Below are 26,944 nucleotides of genomic sequence, written 5' to 3'. Positions count from 1 at the left end.
CAGTCCCACCTTTGAAACCTTAAAGAAATTCACAGTCCAGAAGCTAAACTGATAGACTAGTACGTACCTCAATGAACCAGCCTCAGTCTTGAGAATAGATCAATTGAGTTAAGCAGTTATATCTCATTTCAGGAGGCAGTCTTGCAAGTGGGCTCCCAATGTTAGGCCTATATTGGGCAAGCAATCAGGTAATTAATAAGAGCCATCTCTATAGAAACAAAAGAGAAACAAAGGTTAATGTTTGGAGCAAATTATAAACCCAGTGTCTGAGTCCTGAGTGCTGCCAGTGAGACTTCTAGATGTCAGACTTGAAGCATCTTCTGACAGAATAATGGCAGACAGTGGCAATCAGACAGACTTTCCTGGTTTAAAGTTTGAATGTCTCTAGTGATCTTTCTGAGTGGCCCATATAGCAATAGGCACAAAGATCATCTAAACACAGGCTGTTGGAATTATTTCTCTGACATTAATATCATTATTTGGTTTCAGTTTGCAGGATTTCAGGGAAAAGGGCAGCTTTAGTTCTCAATGATTCCAAGTCAAAAGAAAGGGAGAAAATTGCAAATTTTAGGTTGGAAAATTTTAGTCAGATATCTGCGAAAACCAGAATTCAGGATCCAGTCCAGGTTATAGGCAAACACTAGCCCTCAAAGACAAAAGAACTTGACTCTAATATCCACAAAGGTGTGTTACTGAAACATAATTTTTCTCTCTAAAATCACCCTCATGTCCACCAAAGATAGCTAAGTTAAGACTAATTTGTTTGCAAAGTAAGTCTGGTTTCAAAAAAAAAAAAAACTTGGTATGATTATTTCTGTAAGTACAGCAAGAAAAGTGAGTGACCATATAGGTTCTTTTTAAAACTACTGTGCTAGAAGTTTTTATGAGGAATCATCAGATTGAACTTTTAACACAATCTGAGGCTAAGAAGTCAAGCCAAGTACTTGCCATCAGACTTGCCAACAATATCTATATATTTAGGTAAATTCCTTCTTATCCAGTTCCCCAAAATATCCTGAGGTTCCTGTGCTGCCAGGAAATGACTTCCTTTCTTACCTGGTGAGATTGCCAGGAACCCGAGAAGCAAGGTACCAGGCTGATTTTTCCAAGGGGCTTCACTGACTCTATAAAGTCAACTTTAGTTCATTAAAGCTGTCTGGTCACATTTGAGTCTATGTATCTCTGTCAAAAATGACAATGTAGGGGCACCAGGTGGCTCAGTGGGTTGAGCCCCTGCCTTTGGCTCGGGTCATGATCTCAGGGTCCTGGGATCGAGTCCCACATCAGGCTCTCTGCTGAGAGGGGAGCCTGCTTCTCTCTCTCAGCCTGTCTCTCTGCCTCCTTGTGATCTCTGTCAAATAAATAAATAAAATCTTTTTTTAAAAAAATGACAATGTAAGGGCACTTGCATGGTTCAGGCAGTTAAGCGTCTGCCTTCAGCTCAGGTCATGATCCCAGGGTCCAGGGATCAAGCCCCACACTGGGCTCCCTGCTCAACAGAGAGCCTGCTTCTCCCTCTCCCTCTCACTCTCTTGCTCCCCCTGCTTGTGCACTCTTGCTCTATCTCTGTCAAATAAATAAATAAATAAATAAATATCTTTTTTAAAAATGACAATTACTGGGGCGCCTGGGTGGCTCAGAGGGTTAAAGCCTCTGCCTTCGGCTCAAGTCATGATCCCAGGGTCCTGGGATCGAGCCCCACATCGGGCTCTCTGCTCGGCAGGGAGCCTGCTTTTCCATCTCTCTCTGCCTGCCTCTCTGCCTACTTGTGATCTCTGTCTGTCAAATAAATAAATAAAATATTTGGGTGCCTGGGTGGCTCAGTGGGTTAAGCCGCTGCCTTCGGCTCAGGTCATGATCTCAGGGTCCTGGGATCGAGTCCCGCATCGGGCTCTCTGCTCAGCAGGGAGTCTGCTTCCTCCTCTCTCTCTCTCTGCCTGCCTCTCTGCCTACTTGTGATCTCTCTCTGTCAAATAAATAAATAAAATCTTTAAAATAAATAAATAAATAAATAAAATCTTTTAAAAAAATGACAATTACTATCTAATAAAACCTGAGGCATAAGACCCTTCACGTGTGTATCAGTGGGTCATATGTTTGGAGGATGATTGCCAACATGTATCTTGGGGAGTAGAGATAAAGGACATTTTCAAAGGAATTTTTATATGTTAATGTAAACTTACAGGATCCTGGGGATTGGGATAAGATTGCCTTTTGCCTTAGTAAAGTATTGACATCCAGGTAGTAGCTGAGTTCCTAGAGAAAGGTCACTCTGCCTGTTTCAGGGACTTGGCAATAGGCTGTAAATAATGAGGAAATTTAATAATGTTTCTTCTGCCTTTGTTTCCCACATCACTGACCATGCATAAAATTCCTTTCCAAAATCCCTTTTCCGGAAACCTTCTACAACTTTCTTTTTTTAATATGCAAATTTTGTCCTACACTTCCCCTTTTTAGTCAACCTCACTATTTATTTATTTTCTTTTTTTTTAACTTTATTTCTTTTCAGTGTTGTAGGACAAAATTATTTTCTTTTTCTTTAACCAAAAAAGGCACTTCTACTCTTTATACCTTTTCTTATTAAAAACACACATCTTAGTCTCTTTGCATACAGAGATGTTTCCCTTATTATTTCTAATAGTCTTAATTACATTTATTAGAATCCTTAACTCTCAGAAACCTTAATTTCTAATGAAAACTAAGAAGTAGGGCGCCTGGGTGGCTCAGTGGGGTAAGCCGCTGCCTTCGGCTCAGGTCATGATCTCAGGGTCCTGGGATCGAGCCCTGCATCGGGCTCTCTGCTCAGCGGGGAGCCTGCTTCCTCCTCCCTCTCTCTCTGCCTGCCTCTCTGCCTACTTGTGATCTCTCTCTGTCAAATAAATAAATAAAATCTTAAAAAAAAAAGAAAACTAAGAAGTAACAAATGCGGACTGTTATACTAGCTCTCTTTAAATTGGTAAATTTCTGAATACTTTTCATAGTTTCTAGAACCATGTGTGTCTCCATAGCACAATCTTTCAATAAAGCACAAAATATGTTTACCAAAAGACCCAAATTTATCTTTAGTTTCTCCATAATGAGGAATTCAAAAGCAAATAAACCTATATTCAGTAAAGTTTCACTATTTCATCTTATTTGGAAATGGTGTAGATAGTTAATGAATTTAACTTAACTCATCACTTAAGTTAGCAAATTTAAAGTTTTAAGTTACTAAAAAAGTTTGGTAAACTATTTTTAAAGTTCACTTACAAACTTTTTATCTTATTTGCATCTATTCAATTTAATTGCTGTTAACAATTGTGTTCAGATCACTCACATGAGACATCGACAAAGACAGCCATTATCCCAAACTGTTTGTTGTTGTTGGGATTTAAATTTTTTTTTAAAATATTTTATTTATTTGATAGAGATCACAAGTAGGCAGAGAGGCAGGCAGAGAGAGAGGGAAGAAGCAGTCTCCCTGCTGAGCAGAGAGCCAGATGCGGGGCTCGATCCCAGAACCCTGAGATCATGACCTGAGCTGAAGGCAGAGGCTTTAACCCACTGAGCCACCCAGGCACCCCGCGGTTTAAAATTTTTTAACAGTTAGGGCGCCTGGGTGGCTCAGTGGGTTAAGCCCCTGCCTTCGGCTCAGGTCATGATCTCAGGGTCCTGGGATCGAGGCCCGCATCGGGCTCTCTGTTCAGCAGGGAGCCTGCTTCCCTCCCTCTCTCTCTGCCTGCCTCTCTGTCTACTTGTGATCTCTCTCTGTCAAATAAATAAATAAATAAATCTTAAAAAAAAAAAATCTTTATAAAAAAAATTTTTTTTTAACAGTTATAATATACACTTATTTGGTTAGTAAATCCAGGTACAATAAAAGTATTATATTTATAGTGATAGCTCTAAAGGCATGTCTAGTTTAATTAAACCAACACACTTCATTTAGCTATTATTCATTAAAGATTGATCCTAGATCATGTGAACTAAAAAGCATTTGGGTTAGTTTTTATATTTCTGAGGGTTTTAGAGTAGCTAATCCTTACAAGTACTTGCCTTCAAACTAACTATATAGAGGTCTTCTACAAATCCTGGCAATACACCATCTGTAAAAACATTCCAGACATCTACAACATATTATACACATACATATACATATATATATAGATATATATATATCTATATATATATATGAATTTTCTTATACATAGTTCTATAAAAACTTCATATACCATATACATATAAGAACTTACATATACAGTGTATATATATCTACATATAGATATATATAAGAACTTTCCCCTATGTCCATTAGTTTTGTTTCTTAAATTCCACATGAGTGATACCATATGGTATTTGTCTTTCTCTAACTGACTTACTTATATATGAGCTTCCTCTAACTTATATATACATTTAACTTTCTCCGACTTATATACATATGAATAGATACAGAGACCTTTCCTCCAAAATTTCTTTTTTTCTTTTCCTTCAGTTAAGAAACCTCTCCCTAAAGTTTGCATTTCAAAGAATTGTTCTTGGGTTGAGCTGTGAAAAGAAAATCTACATCACAAAGGCACAGAGAGTATCCAAGCTTCTTTGGTTACTTTGGAAGAACTTTGATTTTTTTTTTTTTAAGATTTTATTTATTTATTTGACAGAGAGAGATCACAAGTAGGCAGAGAGGCAGACAGAGAGAAAGAGAGAGAAGCAGGGTCCCCGCTGAGCAGAGAGCGCAATGCGGGATTCGATCCCAGGACCCTGAGATCATGTCCTGAACGGAAGTCAGAGGCTTAACTAACCCACTGAGCCACCCAGGCACTCCCCCCCCTTTTTTTAAATTTAAATTCAAGTTAGTTAACATATGGTGATTATTAAATTCGGGGTAAAATTTAGTGATTCATCAGTTGCATATAACAGCCAGTGCTCAGTACATCAAGTGCCCCGTTTCATGCCATCACCCATTTCCCCATCCCCCTACCCAACTACCAAGCAGCAACCTTCAATTTATTCTCTGTAGTAAAACTCTCTTTTAGGTTTGTCTTCTCAGTTTTTATTCTATTTTATTTTTCCTTCTCTTCCCCTATGTTCATCAGTTTTGGTTTTTTTTAACTTCACATGAGTGAAATCGTATGGTATTTGTCTTTCTCTAACTGACTTATCTCTCTTAGCATTATACAACCTAGTTCCATCCACATTGATGCAAATGGCAAAATTTCATTATTTTTGATGGATGAATAATATATACATATACATATATATATATAATGTATAAACACAAACAAACACACACGCACGCACATATACATACCACATCTTTATCCATTCACGGTCTTGGCATTGGTTAAAAATAAAGAAAAAGACAGATTGACCTTGAATTCTTTCGGGGTCTATATTTCTAGTTTTGCAAAGATTTGTAATATAAGGACAGTAGTTCTCAATTTCTCAGAATATCACGTTGTAACTTAAATGATAAATTGATATATCTATCTAACTTTATTATCTTCCATTGCTCCTTTCCTTCTGGTACATAATTTTCTTTTAGCTTAGGGGAAAAAGTCTTATCAGCTCTGAATATCAGCTTCCAATCTGGCCAACTTTTGACTATGAAACTTTTTTTTTTTAATTCTTTTAAGTATCTTGTCAGTTTTCAGCTAGGATAAATAGCAAATTTTTCTGGCAGCACTGAATAATCCTTCTTTGGGTTTAAGAGGAGTCCCTAAAGAGGATGCAAAGGATACTACCTTCCCAAGATCCAGTCACTCCCCAAAATAACCAAAAGAATCAACAATCCACATGCCTCAGGTAGGCGGCAAAATGAGACAAGCAAAAAAGTAATAGTTATCCCTGGGAGAGAAAGAGTCAATAGCCAATGGGTTTGATTTAGAAAGAAAGGGTCATTGTGAAATTTTATTTTCCTTTTCTATCAGCCCCTGAAAATCAGTCTTCAGCTGATCGATCATTTGTAGAAGGGAATATGAGAAATTCTGGTTATCTCTTTGCACTATGAGAAAGAATGACCAATGATCTTTCTAATTCTCATCTAAATTTGGTAGAATCTTCTGAAAAGATATGCTGCTCTCCAGGGGACATGAATTCTTTTAGTGGGGGTCTAAGATTTATTCAGAGAGGACATTACATAAGAAGGCCAGAAGCTGCAAAGCCTGATTACAGAGTAAAGGACAATGAGTCCTACTGTCTGTCCCAGGGGCTTCTGCTAAATTCGCTTCCTGACTTTCAGCATTTGCTTGAGTAATCCATCCACTCTAAGCCTAGAGATTGGGCTACAAGGCTCGCTGTAAATCTTGCAACCAAAAAAGTTAGCTAAAACAGGAAAATGGGGTCAGATTTTGAGAAGGAAAATTTACATTTAATTTTTATTCTGAGTCTAATTTCTGCTCTTATTCTTACATCTTATGGGAGTCTCAAGTGTAGTCATTGCATTTCGTTGTGTACTCCTTTTAATTTGGTCTTCCACAGATGCCAATGAATCATTTAGGATAACAGCTCCCTAAAATTTTTTTCTTTCAAATACAGCCAAATCAAAGGATCCATCATCTGACCATTGAAGAGGAGTTCTCAATAGTGACTTAAACCAGTAGGTCTTTTCATGGAAAGACCTGGGAGTAGCTTTCCTAGCTTAGAATAAATTTTTACCAGATTCAAGAGACATTCCTGGAGTAGGTATAGACGATGTAGCCCCCATGATTCAAAAAGTTCACTCTCAAAATTAGTCTAAGACACCAAAGGCCTTCAGTGCAGATGGTAAGGTGTCTCTAGTCTCCTGAGAAAGAGAAGCCTCCAGTCATAGACTTGCTAATCTGTGACAGTGGGCAGGCACTACTGGAATGGGATTTTTTCCAACATAAGCACAAGAAACAAAGGTTGAGATGATGAAAGCCACTTTGGACTAGGGTCTCTTAGGACAGATTCCCCTGAGAGCTGACATAGTTGGACGAAGACTATTGGATCCACATAGGGCTGTCTACCAGATTCACAGCAGTACATGCATCCTCCAGTTGTCAGAGATCAAAGAGAGTATTTTCACTGGCCAAAAAGCCAAGCTCTCAGGATACAGAATGACACAGCAGACAGACCATCGCTGAAAGGAAAAGGATTAATAAAAAACCAAAAGTACTCATATCAAATAACCAGTCACTAAAACCAAAGAGCTAGTTCCACAAATATTTTCTCCTGCTAATGTACATTTAGAAAAGGAAAAAAAAGGACTCTCACCACTCTGCTTCCACTGGACTCTGCAGGAGTCTGATGTGGTAAGAACTCTTACCTTTTACAGCTCTATGAGAAGTCCCAGGATCTTTCTACTGCAAAAGCTTCAGAATGAGCCATGCCTAGCCAGTGAGGTCTCCCGGGCTCATCGAAAGTGCTGGTGAAGAAAAATTTTCCTCTATCCTTCAAAGGTTTTTCCAGCTGTTCTAAAATTTAAAGTGACATGAGACAGATTAACAGAAGAAAATCAAATTTAATTTTATACATTTGGGAATCCCACAAACATGAGAGGTTCAAAGCCTGAAAGGTAAAATGAGGCATATATGGGGTACCTGGGTGGTTCAGATGGTTAAGCCTCTGCCTTCGGCTCAAGTTGGTCTCCAGATCCTGGGATGGAGCCCCATGTCAGGCTTCCAGCTCAGTGAGGAGTCTGCTTTTCTCCCTCTACCTCTAACCCTGCTTGTGCTCTTTCTGTCTCTCTCTTTCAAATGAATTAAAAAAAAAAAAAATAGGCATGTATGCTATCTTGACATAAGGAATGGAAGAGGAACGGAGGCCGTTAATGCACAGGGCAATAAGAAAAGATGATGGTTAATTAGATGTTTGCCCTGCGATACAGATGGGTCATTCAGATAAAATTTCTCTCTATTCAACTCTTACTCAGAGAAAGACTCCTCCAATTTAGATTCTTCTAGGTAGTTAAGGGAGGGGCAAATGTTATCTTGAGCCTTTAGGGTCTTGAATGCCTTCAGCTCAAAATAGTCTGCATGCCAAAGTGGCACATTTTGAAATTTGCTCTGAACCCCTTTGGCCCCATATATTTTAGGAATTTGTTGCAATTTATTTGTAATCCAGTGAACGTTTAAATTTACTACAATGAGTTGTATTACTTCTCATGTTCACATTTACGTACATGCATAGACATGACTAAATAGAGATATAACAAAAGATTAATAGTAGTGTCTCTAAGATAACAAGTGGTTTTCACTAATTTTCATACTTCACAACATTTTCTATAGTTAGCCAATATTATTTTCATAAGAAAAATAATTTTCTAATACCAAATATATATGTTTTATATAATATAGTAAATTTTTATGACAATAAGATTTTAAGAATATATTAAATTATATTTGATATAATTTAAGAATGTAGGATAGCATATAAAATATATTAGAAAATATTCCACCAAATTTAAAATTTTTTAAGGATTAGTTCCATGTGAAAGAAGTCCAGATATCTAGAAAGTTCAATTTTGTGAAAAGAAATAACTCCAAATATTCTAGATAAAGTAATACACCAACAAAACACAAATTACAAAAATATTGTATGTAATGGTTGGCATAGAGAAATGTACAAGCACAACATGTGTTTGGAAGGGTGGTATAGTCAACTAAATGACTGGAATCCATGAGTAATGCAATTTTTTCAAGGCCAGAGGTCACAAACCTGATTGATTTTACAGGCCCACACTACTCACTGGAAGTTCTACTCTGAGATCTGAATGTATAAAGTCACTGTAAAATTTTAAAAGCTTTGGGTTTTATTTTTTTTTAAAGCTTAACTATATTTTAGATTATTAAAAAGCTAAATGATAGCCTGGTGTATCTTGTCAGAGAAATTAACATAAAAGTGCTATGTAGATTCTAATAGAAAAAAAACAAATACAAATTATAGACTGTAAGGGCACCTACATGGTGCAGTCAGTTAAGCATCCAACTCTTGGTTTTGGCTCAGGTTGTGAACTTGGGGTCATGAGATAGAGCCCGCGTGGGGCTGAGTGCAGAGTTGGCTTAGGATTCTCTCTCCCTCTCTTCCTCTCCAGCCCCCCTCACCTGCTCTCTTGCTCTAACTAAAATAAATATAAAATAAATCTTTAAAAAGAATTACAGAATATAATACCACCATTATATTTTGATCCTTCAAGAATTCAGTAAAACACTAAAGGATATTCCAAATCAGAAAGGAAGGAGGAAACAACCATGGTTACCTTATAGGCTATATCCAAATCAAGAAACAAAGCTTATGGGACGCCTGGGTGGCTCAGTGGGTTAAGCCACTGCCTTCGGATCAGGTCATGATCCTAGGGTCCTGGGATCGAGCCCCGAATCGGGCTCTCTGCTCAGCAGGGAGCCTGCTTCCTCCTCTCTCTCTGCCTGCCTCTCTGCCTGCTTGTGATCTCTCTCTGTCAAATAAATAAATAAAATCTTTAAAAAATAAATTAAAAAAAAAAAAGAAAGAAACAAAGCTTATAAAATCTAACTTACTAATTTCTCCTAAGGTATTCTCCTCTCATCATTCAGACCCCTAGGGACTTTGTCCGGTCCTCCATTTTCCTCATGTGGTTTAATGCAACAACCTTATTAATTTATATAGTCACCTCTAATCTCCCTCCAATTCAGCCTCTACTCAATCTCTAGAGATGTCATAAAACACAAATCTAATCCTGTCACTTCCCTGCTTAAATACCCTGTCTTGAGTTCTTGTATCCCCTCCTAACCTCACTCACAGCTGTTTATAACTACCACACTCTCACCCCATCCCAACCTTCCTTCAACAAATACCAACTTCTAAACTGGCCATTGCATGTTCTCAAGATCTGAGCCAAGCTTAACTTTCTAGCCTCACCTCTTGCTTTCCCATGTGCACACACACCTTCACCACACATTAGTCTATCTAAGCAACTTACCATTTCCAGAATAGACAGTGTTCTCTCTGCCTCTCCAACAATGCTACCTTGCTGACCCTTCTGACTGCCTATCTCATCCCCAATCTCACACTGGTAAGGCTGATTTCAAATATATTACCCATTTTACACCCATAAATACTTTACAGATCGCATGAAAAGCAAATCCAAAACAAACTGAAGTTTTGTTTAAAAATATAAAACTACTTGGGGCACCTGGGTGGCTCAGTGGGTTAAAGCCTCTGCCTTTGGCGCAGGTCATGATCTGAGGGTCCTGGGATCAAGCCCCACATTGGGCTGTCTATTCAGTGGGGAGCCTGCTTCCTCCTCTCTCTCTGCCTGCTTCTCTGCCCACTTGTGAACTTTGTCAAATAAATAAATAAAATCTTTAAAAAATAAAATAAAAATATAAAACTACAGAGTATAGTAACTGAGAAGTGTTGTTTACATATTATTTAGAATATTAATGATAGGCTCTTTGAATTTGAGAACTAAAGTGTCCTATAGAAACTTTTTTAACAAATTTTGTTTTCAAGAAAGGAATTTTGAAGCAAAACCAGTTTCTAAGCATTTGTGCTAAAAAACAAGACAAAACAAAACAAACCAGACAAACAATAGTTATATTAGTTCATCTAACTATCATTTTAAAAATTCAATTCTTGGGGCACCTGGGTGGCTCAGTTGGTTAAACATCTGCCATTGGCTCAGGTCACAGCCAGGGTCTGAGGATCAAGGCCCTGCTGAGCAGGGAGTCAGCTTCTTCCTCTCCTACTCCCCCTGCTTGCGCTAACTCTCTCTCAAATAGATAAATAAAATCTTTAAAAATAAATAAAAAGTCAATACTTAAGTGATAAGGCAATTCAGATACAATCTACAATTTTTGAACTCCACTAACAATAATCAATATTTTTATTAATTAATTATAATGCCCATGACTTTGGAGGAAAGACCCAATACATTTAATAACATTGCAACATAATTTGTTTCTTTTTTTTAAAAAAGATTTTATTTATTTAAGTGACAGAGAGAGATCACAAGTAGACAGAGAGGCAGGCAGAGAGAGATGGGGAAGCAGGCTCCCCGCTGAGCAGAGAGCCCGATGCCGGCCTTGATCCCAGGACCCTGAGATCATGACCTGAGCTGAAGGCAGCGGCCCAACCCACTGAGCCACCCAGGAGCCCCATAATTTGTTTCTTATATCAGCTATTTGTTTTAGGTTACAGTATAATCCTTATCCTCTTTGAAAATTTAGTTTAATAGATATTCAGTCATGGATTATTAGTCATACTATTATCAATCATGTTATCCTACATAACACATTTTCTCCAGAATTTACTGGCTTAACACAAAACACTTTATTTAGCTCACATTTCTGTTATTTTGCACTTTGGGGTTGGTTCAACTAAGCGCTTCTGAGCTAATGTATGTATCTGTGCATCCCTTGCTGGAGTGACTTGTTTTTGCTCTGTGTAGTAGCTCTCCTCCAGTTGGCTAGCCTGGGCTTGTTCAGATGGCAGGTCAGCCAGTTTTCCAAGAGAGGGAGCAGAAGCATGCAAGGTGTCTTGAGGTCCACCACTAGAATTAAATGAATTCTATTGTCAAAAAAACAAAAGTCACAAGCAAGCCAGGAATCAAGAAGCCACTGAGAAGATTCTACTTCCACTTCTTATTGAAAGGGGCTGCAGACATATGGCAAAGCACAAGGTTATAGGAAACAGGGAATTGTGGCTACAAATTTTATGTGAAAGGTATAGCTAAATAATAGGAGACTAATGGCATTTAAAGTCTGGAAACATCTTCAATATTAGAGTAGAAAGTTAGGCTTTTATTTGACTGCTAACAGATGCCACCAAAGATTTGAGTTCCAGATAGTAACAGGTTCAGTGTTGACACAGCTTTTTTTTTTTTTTCCCATTTTTAAATTTTTTTAAAGTAGGCTCTTTGCCCTTGGTGGGGCTTGAACTCACAACCCTAAGAGTCAGATGCTGTACCCACTGAGCCAATCAGGCGCCCCTGATATTTTTAAAAAATATTCCCATGAGTTAGAGAGCAATCCAACCAGTTTTTTTTTTTTGTTGTTTTTTTTTTTTCCATCTTCTACCACTATTGTTTTCCTACCTGGAATGCCATTCACTTCCAGAATTCCCCTTGACCTAGCAAGGATCTGCTCAGTCACCAAAAAACTTTTTAGAAAACTGTCCCGCTACGCACATCACTATACAGTGGGTTTAAGTGCTCCTGTGCTATTTCTAGCACTCACCCCGTTGCACGGCAATTCTTTGTTTCCTCCATTGAACTGTGAATGCTCCCAGAGAACGAGAATGGGCTTCAACTTATTCCTCCTGTCACAGGGAAGTGCCTGGCATTTGTAAGGCATCCCATAAATGCTTACTAAATCAACAGTAGGTGCAATGGCCGGTGGGGGAATAACTTATGGGTATGTGTGACTACAGTTCTGTAAAGACAAACTGCTGCTAACTCGCCTTCAAGAAGTCAGTCGCCTACGACGCAAAAATCATACAGGAGAGCGTCTCAAGAAAAACCCACTCTTGACCCAACAACCACACACACACACACGGGATGATGTTTCCCTTTACGGAAAGTCCCAAGAGTCGCGCCGTGGATACCGTAAAAGGGAGGGAAGCCCTTGGGGAAGAAAACCGGGCTTCCCGCTTTACGGCACTTGTCAAGGCGGCAAAGTGCCCGGCTGTCAGTTGGAGGGGGGGCGGGGGGCCTTCGCCCCCGCCCCCTCGGACTGGACTTCCGCTCACCGAGAAGGCGTGTTCCGGGCTCTCCCACCCAGCTCTGGGCGCCGGTTAAGACCACGGTCCCCGTCACCGGGGCCATGGAGGCGCCGGTGGAGGCGGAAGTCGAAAATGAAGACGGCGACAGCATCTGCGGGGATTTGTGCTTCATGGACAAAGGCCTGCGGAGGTAAAGGGTGCTCCGCAGCCGGGAGCGGCCCGCGCGTTCCGCAGGCGGCCGCCGTAGACAGCAAGCCGCCCCGGAGCCGAGGCGCCGCAGCTCCACCCGGACGGCACACAGACGCTGTCTGGCTCCCCGCGGCCTTACTGCGCCGCAACTGCTCTTCTGAAGTGCCAGGTCCAACGAGTCCTCATTCCTTTCCTCCTTGGCCTTCTGAGTAGCCTGGACACTGCCCTACGATCTCATTCTCCACCAGTCTTTGGCCCGCCTCCCTCTTCACTGGTTCTCCTTTCTTGACGGATTAGTCTTCCTTTGCCTGCGCTGTCGCGGTTGGTCGTCTCGGGTTCCGTCTTGTGGCTGCTCCTCTTTTCTCTTATCTTGACAAAAAGTGGCGCTTTGGTTAAATTTGGCAACCGTGGAGGGAAGGTTTACTGCTCTTAATTAGGTTTTCCTCGATTCTCTTTGCCTCCCTTCTAATTTCTCCTTTGCAAAGCACTATGATCCATATATACATAAACTTTTAGGGAGTACTAAACATCCTATTTAGCTAATCATTTCCGTCTTACATGCAGCCCAAATTTATGCATGTCTTACTAGGGTCTTGATTCTTTACTAACTGACCCCTGTCTACCTTTTCGGCATTAACCTCTTACCATTTCTCCATTTCTCTGATTAGCCATAGTGATCTACAGGCAGTTCCTTGCTGTGCGCGAACAGCACTTGCTGTTCCTTCGTGGCATGCCCTGCTTTATGCGGAACCTTGCTGCTGAAAATTAAACCATCCTTTTCTGGATGGTGATCTCAAATCTGCCAGAAGACCCCAGGGAGATGGCTTTTAAAGGAATATTTACATTTATGTTTAATAGGTGCCATTTACTGAACGCCATCTGTGTGTACATACCATATATGTTATCACTACTCCTCACAATAATTCTACAAGGTAGTAATTTTACAAGTGACAGATCTGAGATTCAGAGGATGTAAATAGTGTTCCCAACTTCTTCCGGTTGGTAAGCCACCAAGTGCAAATTCAAACCTAATTTCAAATTCTATCTAATTCTATCTAATTTCACTTTATGCTTTCTCTACTGTAGCAGATTATCTACACAGCACTAATTTCCAGAAACTGAAATGTGTGAGAAAATAAATGACTGTCATTAAGAGCATGTGTTAATAGCAAGCACAAGGATAGCTCAGTAAATGACAGGAGCTAGGGAATTGGAAAACACTTCAGCAGTGACATTTAGAGATTGGTAGTTTCAAATTTACAAATGCTTTATCTTTTTCTGACACACATAATTATGTGCTTCATTCTGACATACCTAAAGTGGTTTTGATTTTTGATTTTGAATTGAGATTCTTGATTCTAATTTGGAAGCACACCAGAATTCCTCATTTTCCTTTTACTCCCTGACCACTAAACTTCTCACTTCTCTGCTGCCAGAGTTGTTTCCTCCGCAGTAGCTGCTACAGAACATTGAACAGATGCCCATGACGTTGTGTGGCCCCATTCCCCACTGTCCCTCTGCCCAGCACTACTCAACTATATGCACTGTAGTTTTTATTCCTGAAATTACCATCCTTAGGAGAGGTTCTGGTTATAAATAGCTGTACTTGAGAGAATGAAGAGAGAGTTCTATTTAGGGGAGGTGCATTCCAAATGTATAGAAGGAAGGATGGACTTTTTTTTTTTCACTAAAAAGAGTAATAACTAGTGGTTTCTTTTGAAATTCGACTACATTCTGAGTTAATAGCTGTTGCATACAGTAAAGAAAGTAAGATTACAAAGTACAGTGCCAGATCTGGACTTACACTGCCTCAGGTAATAACTATAAGAACTTGGACAAGTTATTTAATTTCTGCAAACTTCAGTATCCTTATGATACCTATTGCTTAGAATTGTTGTGGAAATTAAATTAAATTAAATGAGGGAACAGAGGTTTAGAGAGGTTAACTCATTTGTTCAAATAATTTAGCAAAAAAAGTAGTAGAATGAAGATTTGAACTGGGGTATTATGATTCCAGCATCATTACAATTATAGCTTTCATTATATGCTCATGACTTGGTTGCTTATAGAAGGTAGAAATACCCAGGGTCACTTGCCTCTCTTGAGTGGGTTTCTTCTTTATCTGTATGGTCCAGAATACCGATTAGTGGGAAGCACTGTACCTTACAAGATGTTAAAAGGCTACCGCAAGTAGAAAGGATTTTATTATAAGATGAGTAGAGCACATGCATATCATCTACATGCTATTTGGTTGATCTTAATTACATTTGGTCATAATTTTCAAATCTGTTTTTTACTTGCTTTTGATAATCTATATTTTCTCTTGTAGCATATCAGAATTATCTTTAGATTCATCCCTTCATGCCATCAATCTTCATTGTAATAACATCTCAAAAATCGAAGCCATTGATCATGTTTGGAATTTACAACACTTAGATCTGTCATCTAATCAAATAGATCGAATTGAAGGGCTAAACACACTGACAAAACTGTGCACTTTAAATTTGTCCTGCAATTTGATCACAAGAATAGAAGGTTTGTAAGTGATTTTCATGTGATATTTTGCATAAGGAAGATGATTTAAGTCCACTTTCCTTCTTCCCAAAAGAATGGAATAAATACTATCATAAACTTTTGAAAACTGATTTAAAATTTACTACATAAAAGTTTTCTTCCAGAAAAGTAAACAATTTTTAAGTATTTTGCAAAATACCAATAAAATTGATTTCACTGTTACCAGACTATAGATTTGCTTCAAAACTGTCTGAAATAGTATTGTAATCTATATAGCATTATTTTATCTTATTTTATTTTAGGACTTGAAGCACTAACTAATCTGACTAGACTGAATTTATCTTATAACCAAATAAATGATCTTAGTGGTAAGTAGATAATCTTGTGTTTTATATAATGCTGAATGTTTGCCATATGTGAGGAGTTAGGCTAAGCTCAGCATGCTGAAAACTGAATAATCCTATTTTTGACCAAAAATGCCATCCAGAGAGTGTGCTTCAGTCTTAAGTCTTTTTTTGTTGGTCCCAAAGCTATGGCTAAATAAAAAATAGGAATACAAACTAGGTGAAACTAGGTGATCAGTAACAGAAAAAAACTTGGATAGGAGGGCCTTACTTCAGGAGAATAAGGTTTTAATCTTAAATAATTGGTCAATATGCTATCATATAAAGAATTATATAAATTATTATATATATTATATTTATTATTATGATATAAGGAATAGTTCCAGTAGAACTTTTTACAGTGATGAAAATATTATATCCTTTCCGACATGGCGACAAATAGCCAAATATGTCCTTGAGTGCTTAAAATGTGGCTTGTGCGGTGTGGAACTGAATTTGTAATTTTAGTTTAAATTTACAAAGCCACATGTGACATGTGACTACCATATGGGATCATATAGCATATTGGACCATACTACATTCCAAAGGCTGTATTGTAAATTGAAGATCAAATAATTTTCTTTTTGACTTTTAAGCAGGTCTAAGAAGGTTAAACAATTTTACCTATTTTTTAATTGATTAAAATGATACACTGATAAAATGAACAAAGTTTCTTGATTATTCTAAGAATTATCTCTTAGAACTGGCAGAATTCTTCTAATTATCATCATAATCCTGGCAATATTTGAAACAGTCTTATTCATGTGTTTATTTTTCTCCCATACTAGAAAAATACTAGCCTATTCCAGGTATTTCATATACAAAAAATTAAAGCAGTCTACTCCCTGCTGTTAAGCCGGAATAGCAAAAGTATATTAATTTTTTAAAACTTTTGCCCCCAAAGATGTGAAAGTAGTGGAGTTGAGTATTAATCCTAGCTCTGTCACTGATGTGGTGATGTTGAGCAAAGAATATTACTGTTTGGATGCAGTTGCCTTATCTGAAAAATGTGAGTCTTGGATAAGATTGCTCATTCATTTACTCAACAAATATTTATTGAAGATAACTGTATCAAATAATGTTCTGTAGTGATAAAAAAAAAAAACAACAGATAGATAAGGTTCTTGTCATAGGGCATACCCTGTAGTGGGGAAGAAAAGCAAAAAATAAGATAATGTCAGCCCCTCAAAAATAAGCAAAAGATTTGAGCTAACCATTTCCCAGGAGGAAATCTAAATGGCAAATTAGTAAGCACGTGAAAAAAAAATGTTTAGCATCTTTAGTGATTAAGGCAATACAAATTACTACTTCATACCTACTAGAATAGATAGTTTTGAAATTTATAATTTATAATGCAAAATACTGGTGAGATTATAGAGCAACTAGAATTTGCACACATTGTGAGGAGAACTGAAAATGGAACAACTACTTTGGAAAAGAGTTTGAACTTTTCTTAAAATGTTAAACATACACTTACCATATGATCATGCAGTCCCTCTCCTAGGTATTTAAGAGAAATGAAAACATGTCTGTTCAAAAACCTTTACATGAAAGTTTATATCATTATATAGCTTTTTATATAATATTGTTTATATGATTCTTTTTTTTTAATGTTGTTTTTTTAATTTATTTGACAGACAGAGATCACAAGTAGGCAGAGAGGCAGGCAGAGAGAGAGGAAGGGAAGCAGGCTCCCTGCTGAGCAGAGAGCCCGATGCGGGGCTCGATCCCAGGACCCTGGGATCATGACCCAAGCCGAAAGCAGAGGCTTTAACCCACTGAGCCACCGAGGCGCCCCTGTTTATATGATTCTTTATAATTTTCTGAAACTGTAAACTATCCATATGTCTGTCACCTAGTAAACAAATTATGATTCATCCACCTGATAGACTACTGCTTGACAATAACGTGAATAGATCTAAAAAGAATTAGGCTAAGGGCAGGGAGTGAGACACAGAAGGATGCACTCTATGGTTTCATTTATATGACATTCTGACCAAGACAGGTTATAGGAGCAGAAATCAGATCACTAGTTTCCAGGGGTTGAAGATGGGACACATTGACTAGAGTGATGAAATGTTCTGTATCTCAGTTATAGTAGTAGTTACACAACTGTATATGCTTGCTTATGTACATTGAGCTGTACACCTGAAAGGGTTCATTTAGTGACTTCATATCGGATTATAATAAATATGAAGAAAATATAATAGACAACTATGTAAGTTTTAATAGTTCTTAGAATGATAGTAATTTATGTGTTCAATAAATAAAGGCAGTGTATATGGTAAGTGTATGCAAAGACACTAAGGCATCTTTAACCTTGTCATGATAAAGGAAGAGAAAGATGGGTAATATGGCTAGAGCAATATGGCTAGAGCATAGCAAATGAGGGATTAGTGTGCTAATAAAAGAGATGAGAAGGTAGGCAAAGGCCAGATCACAGCTTCATACTCTGGGTAAAAATGTTTTCATATTATTCTAGGTGCAATAGGAAGCCATAAGAGGGCTTTAAACAAGTGACATACTGTTTTTAAAGGATCACTTTGGTTGCTGAGTGAGTGAAGAATGGATTTTAAGAGAATCAGAGTGGAAGTCAGGTGACCAGTTAGGAAGCTATTTCAGTGGTCTAGGTGAGAGATAATGGAGACTTGGACTAGGGTGAAAATAGTGTAGAGGAGCACATGTACTTCTATAAGAAGTACATGTGTTGACCTTGGGAGGTCCATACATTCTGTTTGAAGAGAACCAGGGACCAGGAACCTCTGGGCTAGGGCTTCAAGAGATGCTAAATCTGTTTCTTCAAAATAACAAATGTCTTTACTCATACTGTTTATTAGGTATAGCTATTGGCAGACTTCTTATTAATGCTTCTTTGCCTCAAAATCTACTCCGTATAGAATTATTTTTAATTAGCTGTTGGAAAAATGACTTTGGTGGCTTCAAAAGAGTTTTTTTTTTTTTTTTCCCTTACTGCAGGTTTGATTCCCCTTCATGGAATTAAACATAAACTTAGATATATTGACCTACATAGCAATTGTATAGATAGTATCCATCACTTACTTCAGTGTGTGGTAGGATTGAACTTCTTGACTAATCTTATTTTGGAAAAAAATGGAGACGATAACCCTGTTTGTCATGTACCAGGTATGAGCAATTAATACTTTTTGTAACAGTAATACTTTATGTAACAGTTAATATTCAGAGCTCCTTTGTTTCCTGTAACTGGTATTTGTGACCCTTTAATTTGTCTTAAGCTTTGCAACTTTTTATAATATATTTGGAAAAACATAATTGCAAATAAGTAATTTTTTCAAGACAAATTCAGTTAAAAGAATGTTTAGCTGATAATTCTCTTTAGACAGTTTTATATTTTTTTATTTATTTTCAGCATAACAGTATTCATTATTTTTGTACGACACCCAGTGCTCCATGCAATCCATGCCCTCTATAATACCCACCAACTGGTACCCCAACCTCCCACCCCCCGCCCCTTCAAAACCCTCAGATTGTTTTTCAGGGTCCATAGTCTCTCATGGTTCACCTCCCCTTCCAATTTCCCCCAACTCCCTTCTCCTCTCTAACTCCCCTTGTCTTCCATGCTATTTGTTATGCTCCACAAGTGAATGCCTCAAAATTAGATTGTTATGATCTTTTCTTAAACAGTATAATACTCTGCAGCCATAGTATTATACTAAAAAAAGAGAATGTGGACTCTTTAGCTATTGATAGGCAGTTATCTCCAAGATACACTGTTGATAGAAAAAAGCAAGCTTGTTTGAAAGCATTCCATGTAATTGGTTATCATTTGTATGCAAAGGGTAACATACGTGTGTTTATTTGCTGATTATATATATGAAATATCTATAAGGCTATACCAAAAACTGTTAACAATGGCTACCTCCAGTATTAAGTAGGTAGGAATCAGGAAATGCAGAAAGGGTGGAAAAGGTAGCTGGGAATCAGGAAATATTAAGAAAATTTTTTCCTGTGTACCTTTTTGATTTTGTTTGTGAATATGTTAACTTAATAATATGATATATAGAAGATTCTGCCAAAAAGCCATTTGATCTAATTCAGAATCACTGAAGTTGGTAAATACAAAGCAGACCAGACTACTATTTCTTATTATCACTTATTTCAAATGGCTTAACCAAGCAATAAGATACAAATGTAAAATACGAATATATACTCTAAAAAAAAAATTTTTTTTAAGATTTTATTTATTTATTTGAAAGACAGAGATCGCAAGTAGGCAGAGAGACAGGCAGAGGGAGAGAGAGGGAAGCAGGCTCCCTGCTGAGCAGAGAGCCTGATGCGGGACTCGATCCCAGGACCCTGGGATCATGACCTGAGCCGAAGGCAGAGGCTTTAACCCACTGAGCCACCCAGGCGCCCAACTCTAAAGATCAGCTTGAATGGAAGTTGGCTACAGAGTTGGGTCCAAACTGTCATTAATATGCAACTGTATGAAGGCTTTTCCCAGAATAGAAACCCATTTTGATAATTTTATTTCACAGAAGAACATAATAGATGTGGGTTGAACTATTTTCCTAAGGCCGTATAATAGAGAGTCTACCTAAGTATCAGGACAGACCTCAGTTTTCTGGGGAAACCCTGTTTTTTGGGGTGGGGGAGGAGCCTTATTTCTAAAACAACTTTATTTTTGTTTTCTGTACTCACCCAAGTTGTATTTTTTCACCCTAACAATTTGTCTAAGAATCTCTGGTACCTACAGTTTGAACCTTTGTTTTTCACTTTATTTGACGAGGTATTTCAATACGGTTGCCCTCCCCCTAGAATTGAAAGGATACTTACTATTACTAAAATAACTTTTTTCCCTTCAAAATTTCTAATATTGATTTGCTAGATTCTTTCTTTCTTTTGGAGTTCTTCCAACCACTTCATTGGCCTTTTTAGAAATACTTGGTTTTAACATTATATTTCAGCAAAGTTGAAGTGTTTCTTTTAGCCTAAACACCAAATGTAAATTTGTCAGATTTCTCATATTTCATTATACATAGAAAATATTCTTGAGTAGCTTATAGATTACCTATCTTAATCTTAATTATATCTAATTTCAGGGAGAAAGATGGGGACATTTAATTGTAAAATAAAATAATACTTATAATACTAAAATAAAATAATATTTAAGGCCTCATTAGCAAAATTCTGAATTTCTGGTGGTTACCCACATTATCCTGATTTATATTTATATTACTCATATTACAAATAAAAGACATGTTTGGCTTTCTGTTCAGAATAAATTTACCAGTATCATGCATTTATAACTTTGAAGCAATTTTACAAAAGATAAATCCAGCAATAATGATTTTTAACTTTCTGATCATTACCAGGAGGATTATGTGGGAGGGGTGGTGGAGAGTGTTTGTTTGTTTTATAGTTAAAATGATTACATACTAGGGACGCCTGGGTGGCTCAGTTGGTTAAGCGGCTGCCTTCAGCTCAGGTCATGATCCCAGCGTCCTGGGATCGAGTCCCACATCGGGCTCCTTGCTCAGCAGGGAGCCTGCTTCTCCCTCTGCCTCTGCCTGCCATTCTGTCTGCCTGTGCTCGCTCTCTCCCCCTCTCTCTCTCTGATAAATAAATAAAATCTTAAAAAAAAAAATGATTACATACTAGAGAAGGACTAAGTAGCTTTTCTTACAAGTATATTAGTTGTATTCCAGGACTAATTTTATCATTCAGGTGATATAGCTGGTAGGTGATAAATTTATTGTATTTGAGAAATAATTAACTTTTTAATGCCTCACTTTTCATTTTGAATGATTTGTTTCCAAGGGTACAGAGCAATTATGCTCCAGACGTTGCCACAGCTTAGAATCCTAGACTGCAAGAACATATTTGGTGAGCCAATAAATTCGTCAGAAATAAACTCATCACGCCTACAGTGCTTAGAAGGTCTTTTGGATAACTTAGTTTCTTCTGATTCTCCTCTAAATATAAGTGAAGATGAGGTATGGTATTGTTTTTTTCTAATAGAAAAGATACCTTCAAATTTTAATTCATGTAAATTTAAAAGATTTTGGTTTGTTTCTGTATCATAGATAATTGGTAGTATGCCAGTGGTAACACCACCCATTGATGAGATAGTTCCCTTGGATCAGTTTGCATCACCAACAGATACTGGTTTGACATCATTTATATCTATATGTCCATCTTCTGAGCCGGAGAAAGTTAACAATGAAAACAATTTTCATAACGACATGAAACTTCAGAAATTAGATGATCAAATTTTACAGCTTCTCACCGAAGTAACTATTTTTCCTATATTTCTAAGCAGTGTGTGTTGGGGAAAAAAAAAAGTAGTTAAGAAAAATTTAAAATAAAAATAACATATAAGCTAACCAACCCAAAACGATTTATACTTAACATTCTGTTGTGTATGTATGGGTTTTTTTTCCTTTACAGAAATAAGATTCTGTTTCGTAATAGTAGTAGAAAATGATGACATACTTTTTTAACTTTTTCCTTATTGTCCTTCAAATGTTTATTATTAATTCCTTTATTCTGCTGTACATCACATTTTTTCTGTCCAACCAACCTTTTGACCTTGAGCAAACTCAGAACTCTTCTGACTCAATGTTTATAAACATAGAGGATACGTGAATTACTTTGGGCCTCTACTATCTACAGTTGTTTAAAGGTTAAAACTACTTCTAGAATTTAGAGCTGAATGACAGGTTAACTTACATAGTTCCTGCTTCAGTTTCTGTTTACAGCAGACCCTCACCAAATTAATCTTTACTTTCCTGAGATATTCTTTACCCCTGCTACTAGTACACTGGCTTTTAGAATCTTAGAATTGTGAGAATGGACAATGCCTAGATTTTATTGCTGTTTGGGTCTCCAGTCTGTGCTGTAGCATTCTTGAATGTGATCTACAATAACAGTTGTTTTCTTAAGCACCACACTTCTCAGAATGCAGTGGATTATTATTTAGCCCCTATCTGGGTAAAGGATAGACATATTGTGGTACAGGCCAAAGACGCTATTAGTCAAATGTCAGTTTAACCTAGTTATTGTAATTAAATTTTAATATTCAAAATTTTTTTCTCCAAATGAGGGGGGTGTGGAGTAGAAAATGCTAATAGTAGAATTATGGTTCAAAAGGTTTTTAATAATTCTGAACTATTATCATAGTTATAACACTAACATAACAATGCTAGATAAACAAAAAGTCTGCCTTAGGGCTGTAAGGATTTGTGTGTGCTAGAATACCCTAGACACCACGTGAGGCGCAGAGGTACGTAGGAATAGACCTGGGATAAGAATACCAGCTTATATATTCTTTGACATCCTTGATAACGTGTCACTGAGCTCTTAGTTCTTAGACTTACTGTTTCCTCAGATTTCATCGTTCCTCTTTTCTAAAGGCTGACTCTTCTGCCAGTGTCAGAACTTAGATTTAATTTTAATAACCTGAATTTGAAGTGAGCTTTTGCAACTTCTTTAATGCCATCCTCATTTCATTCTTACCACAACCCAATCAAGTAGCTAGGGATCAATATATAATTCTTATTTTATAGAAAAGAAATTCAGGAGTTTATGTAAGTGTCCTTTAGTAGTAAGAGTTGAAGCTTCAGATCCAAATCTCTGATATCCAGCCCGGTATTCTTTCCACCAATATGCTTCATACTCGGTCATAGGGATAGTTCTTCCTACTTTGTAACCAAAAATAGGAGTCTAGCTATCTGGGGGAAAAACATGATTCATTGCTCTGCATATTAAAAAAAAATAGGTGAATGCTAACTTGTGTAAAAGGTAAACAAACAGTTTTAATTTCCATTGATGTATATACTCAGTGTAATTTCAAAAGTATTAATTTATAAGTCAGGTCATAAAATTACTGAAAATGTGCTATATTACCATGATGTTTTTTCTTAACTATGAGACTTAAAATTATTTCACTGATTTTGAGGTTCTCTGTGAAGACTTACGTCTTTTAGTTTTTCCCTGTCATTTTACTACAAAATTTTCAAACTTAGCACAAATTTGTAAGAATTTCATGGATACCAGTATACCCAGAAACTAGATTCCACTGTCAGCAGTTTACTTTGCTTATATCATGATATATCTATCCATTTTTTCGTTGTTCTATGACACATTTCAAAGCAAATTATGTGCATTGGTATATTTCCCTCAAAATACTTAAGCATGTATATTATTAACTGTAAAGTTCAGTATTTTTTTAACCATATCTTTTGATGTAAAATACAGGTACGTGGGAGTGCCTGGGTGGCTCTGTCATTAATCATCTGCCTTCCACTCAGGTCCTGATCCCAGGGTCCTGGGATCAAGCCCAACATCAGGCTCCCTGCTTGGGGAGCCTGCTTCTCCCTCTCCCTCTGCCTGCTGTTCCCCCTGCTTTGTTCTCCCTCCCCCTTTCTCTCTCTCTCTGTCAAATAAATAAATAGAATCTTAAAAAAAAATACAGATACATGTTTTCCCTGAATTGACAATATACAAGTATATACCTGTTACCAACTTCTATGAAGATAAACATAACCATCATCAACATCACCCATTCCCAGTCTCCCCCCCCCCAAGGCAATCACTTTCCTCCCTTTTTCATCTTAGATTATTGAATGCTTCTTCCAGAACCTAATGTAAAAGCAGTTGTACAATACTCCTTTGTGTAAGGCCTCTTTAATTCAGTATAACTTTGAAATCATTCCATGTTATATATCTGTTCTTTAGATCTTTTTTATCACTCAGTAGTTGTTTCAGTATATAAGTTTTACATACCTTTTATTAAATTTATTCATAATTATTTTCTTTTATAACATTGTAAATTGAACCATTTCTGTGGTTTCATGTTCCATGATTTCTACTTGTTTGTGAAATACTGTTTATTTATTTATTGATATATATCTGTATCTATATCTTGGATCCTGTGAACTTGCTAAATTTATTTAATAGTGTTAGTACTTTTTTTTTTTAAAATTTATTGAGAGAGAGGTAGTGAGAGAGAGCATGAGCAAGGAGAAATCAAAGGGAGAAGCAGACTCCCCAGGGAGCTGGGAGCCCAATGTGGGACTCGATCCCAGGACTCCGGCATCATGACCTGAGCCGAAGGCAGTCGTCCAACCAACTGAGCCACCCGGGCGTCCCAGTGTTAGTACTTTTTTTATATATTCCTGGTGATTTCCTACATAAACAGTCATATGGAAACAGTTTTCCTTCTTCTCTGACCTTTATGCTGGCCCTTTATGCTTTGTTGCGATAGCTAGGGTTTGCAGCGCAATACTGAAGATGAATGGTGACAGTGGGCACGAGGATCTTATTCCTGATCCTCAGAGAGCCTTCTATATTTCCCAATTAAGTATGTTGTGAGTCTTGTGTTTTTCATAGATGTCCTTTATCAAGTTAAGGAGTTTACTTCTCTTCCCAGTTAGCTGTGTTCTGATGTTGTTGAATTTTTTTTGCTAAATGCTTTTTCTGCATCTGTTGAGATGATCATATATTTTTTTAATTTTGACTCACATGATAGTATAAATTACATTGATTAGTTTCCAGATGTTAAACATGTTTCCAGATGTTAAACATTACATTTTGGGGATAAACCTCATTTAATCATGATAAATTATCTCCTATATAATTGGATTCAGTTTGCTAATATTTTATAAAGGTTCACAATTTCCTCATGAGGGATATTTGTTTTTACTTTTATAGTGGCATCTTTGGTATCGATACTAGATTAATGTTGCCTACCTAAATGAGTTGAAAACTGCCCCACTTCTCTAAAATTTTCTAAACAATTTTTATAAGATTGGAATTAATCTTTCTTAAATGTTTGATAAAGTTCACCAGTAAAATTATCTGGGCCTAGAAGGTTTGTGATAATGAATTCACTCTCTTTAATAATTATAAGGCAACTCATTTTCTATCTCATCATGTGTTGCTTTAGATAAGTTGTGTTTTATAATTTGGCCATTTCATCTAATTTGTCAGCATAAAATTATTACAAATATTCTCTTACTGTCTTTTTAACATCTATAGGATATGTAATGATAGCCTTTCCTTTATTACAGATAATGATTTGTGTCCTCTCCTTTATTTTATAATTTTTTAATTAACTAACTAATTAATTAATTATTTTATCTTGGTCAGTTTAGCCAAGGGTGGGGTACCTGGGTGGCTCAGTTGGTTAACCGTCTACCTTTGGCTCAGGTCATGCTCCCAGGGTCCTGGGCTCGAGTCCTGTATCACCTGCTTCTCCCTCTCCCTCTGCCCTTCCCCTTTCACCCCCACCTCCTGCTTATGTTTCCTTGCTCCCTCTCTTGCTCTGTCTCTCAAAGAAATAAAATATTTTTAAAAATTTAGCCAAGATTTTGTTTCTCTTACAAAGATAGTTTTGTAAATTTTATTTGCTTTCTGTGTTTTGTATTATTGATTTCTACATTTTATTATTTCTTCTTCTTCGAATTTACCCTTCATTCTTAAGCTTAATGTAAGTGCTTAGATTATTAATTTTAGAACTGTCTTCTAATTTAAATTAACCATCTAAAACAGTGAATATTTTTAAGCACTGCTTTAGCTACATTTCACAAATTTTTATACATTTGTTTTCATCATTGTTTACCTAGAAATATTTTCTAATTTCTCTTGTGATTTATTTCTTCATCCAAGGATTATTTAGAACTGTCTCATTTAATTCTCAAGTATTGTGGTTTCTAGATATGTTCTGTTAGTAACTTCCAATTTATTTTCATTTTGTCAGAGAACATTTTGAAATTTACTGAGACTTATTTTATAGCCCAGCATGTGGTCTGTCTTGGTGATTGTTCTTTGTGCACTTGGACAGAATGTTTATTGTACACTTGTTAAGTCAGGATGGCTGGTAGTTTTTTCAGATAGCTCATGTCATTACTGATATTTTTATCTAGTTCTATCAGTTATTGTTACTGATTTTTTTAAAATTTACTTGTCTGATTTTATCATTTATATGGAAGATGTTAAAATCTCCATCTAAACGTGCTTCTCCCTTTAATTTTCTTAACATTCACTTATTATATTTTGAACCTCTGTTGTTAAGCACATACATGTTTATGGCTGTGCTATCTTCCTAATGAAGTATTCCTCTTTGTCTTGGGAGTATTCTTTGTCTTGAAGTCTGTTTTATCTGATATTATATAACCATTTCAGCCTTCTTATGCTTATAACTTAAGTGATGAATTTTTTCCATCAGTCAGGTTTTTGTT

At 36.9% G+C, this 26,944-nt stretch overlaps 1 protein-coding gene and 1 long non-coding RNA gene across 13 annotated transcripts in view; one reads left to right on the top strand and one right to left on the bottom strand.

The window, feature by feature from the left end:
• Window positions 1-67: 67 nt before the first annotated feature.
• On the bottom strand, window positions 68-12,341 carry LOC309860488. Its single transcript, XR_014309403.1, has 3 exons — window positions 12,153-12,341; window positions 7,265-7,412; window positions 68-167 (listed from the first exon to the last, which is right to left on the bottom strand). It is a non-coding gene; the product is annotated as an uncharacterized lncRNA (long non-coding RNA).
• Window positions 12,341-26,944, top strand: part of LRRCC1 (leucine rich repeat and coiled-coil centrosomal protein 1) — a 37,292-nt gene continuing 22,688 nt past the window's right edge. Inside the window, exons 1-6 of one of the 12 annotated variants that reach the window (XM_082722617.1) lie at window positions 12,579-12,826; window positions 15,155-15,360; window positions 15,642-15,707; window positions 18,699-18,866; window positions 21,522-21,697; window positions 21,788-21,994. In XM_082722617.1, coding sequence (XP_082578743.1) covers window positions 12,738-12,826; window positions 15,155-15,360; window positions 15,642-15,707; window positions 18,699-18,866; window positions 21,522-21,697; window positions 21,788-21,994 — 912 coding nt within the window. In that variant the 5' untranslated portion in view covers window positions 12,579-12,737. Of the gene's footprint in view, window positions 12,995-15,154; window positions 15,365-15,641; window positions 15,708-18,698; window positions 18,867-21,521; window positions 21,698-21,787; window positions 21,995-26,944 lie in introns of all 12 variants that reach the window. The other 11 variants (XM_082722627.1, XM_082722628.1, XM_082722626.1 and 8 more) reach the window with 11 other exon arrangements.

This window comes from Mustela nivalis, assembly GCF_964662115.1.
Source record: "Mustela nivalis genome assembly, chromosome: 2".
In the NCBI taxonomy this organism is placed as follows: domain Eukaryota; kingdom Metazoa; phylum Chordata; class Mammalia; order Carnivora; family Mustelidae; genus Mustela; species Mustela nivalis.
The sequence above is the reverse complement of the archived record's forward strand: the minus strand, read 5'-3'. Positions and strand labels throughout refer to the sequence as shown.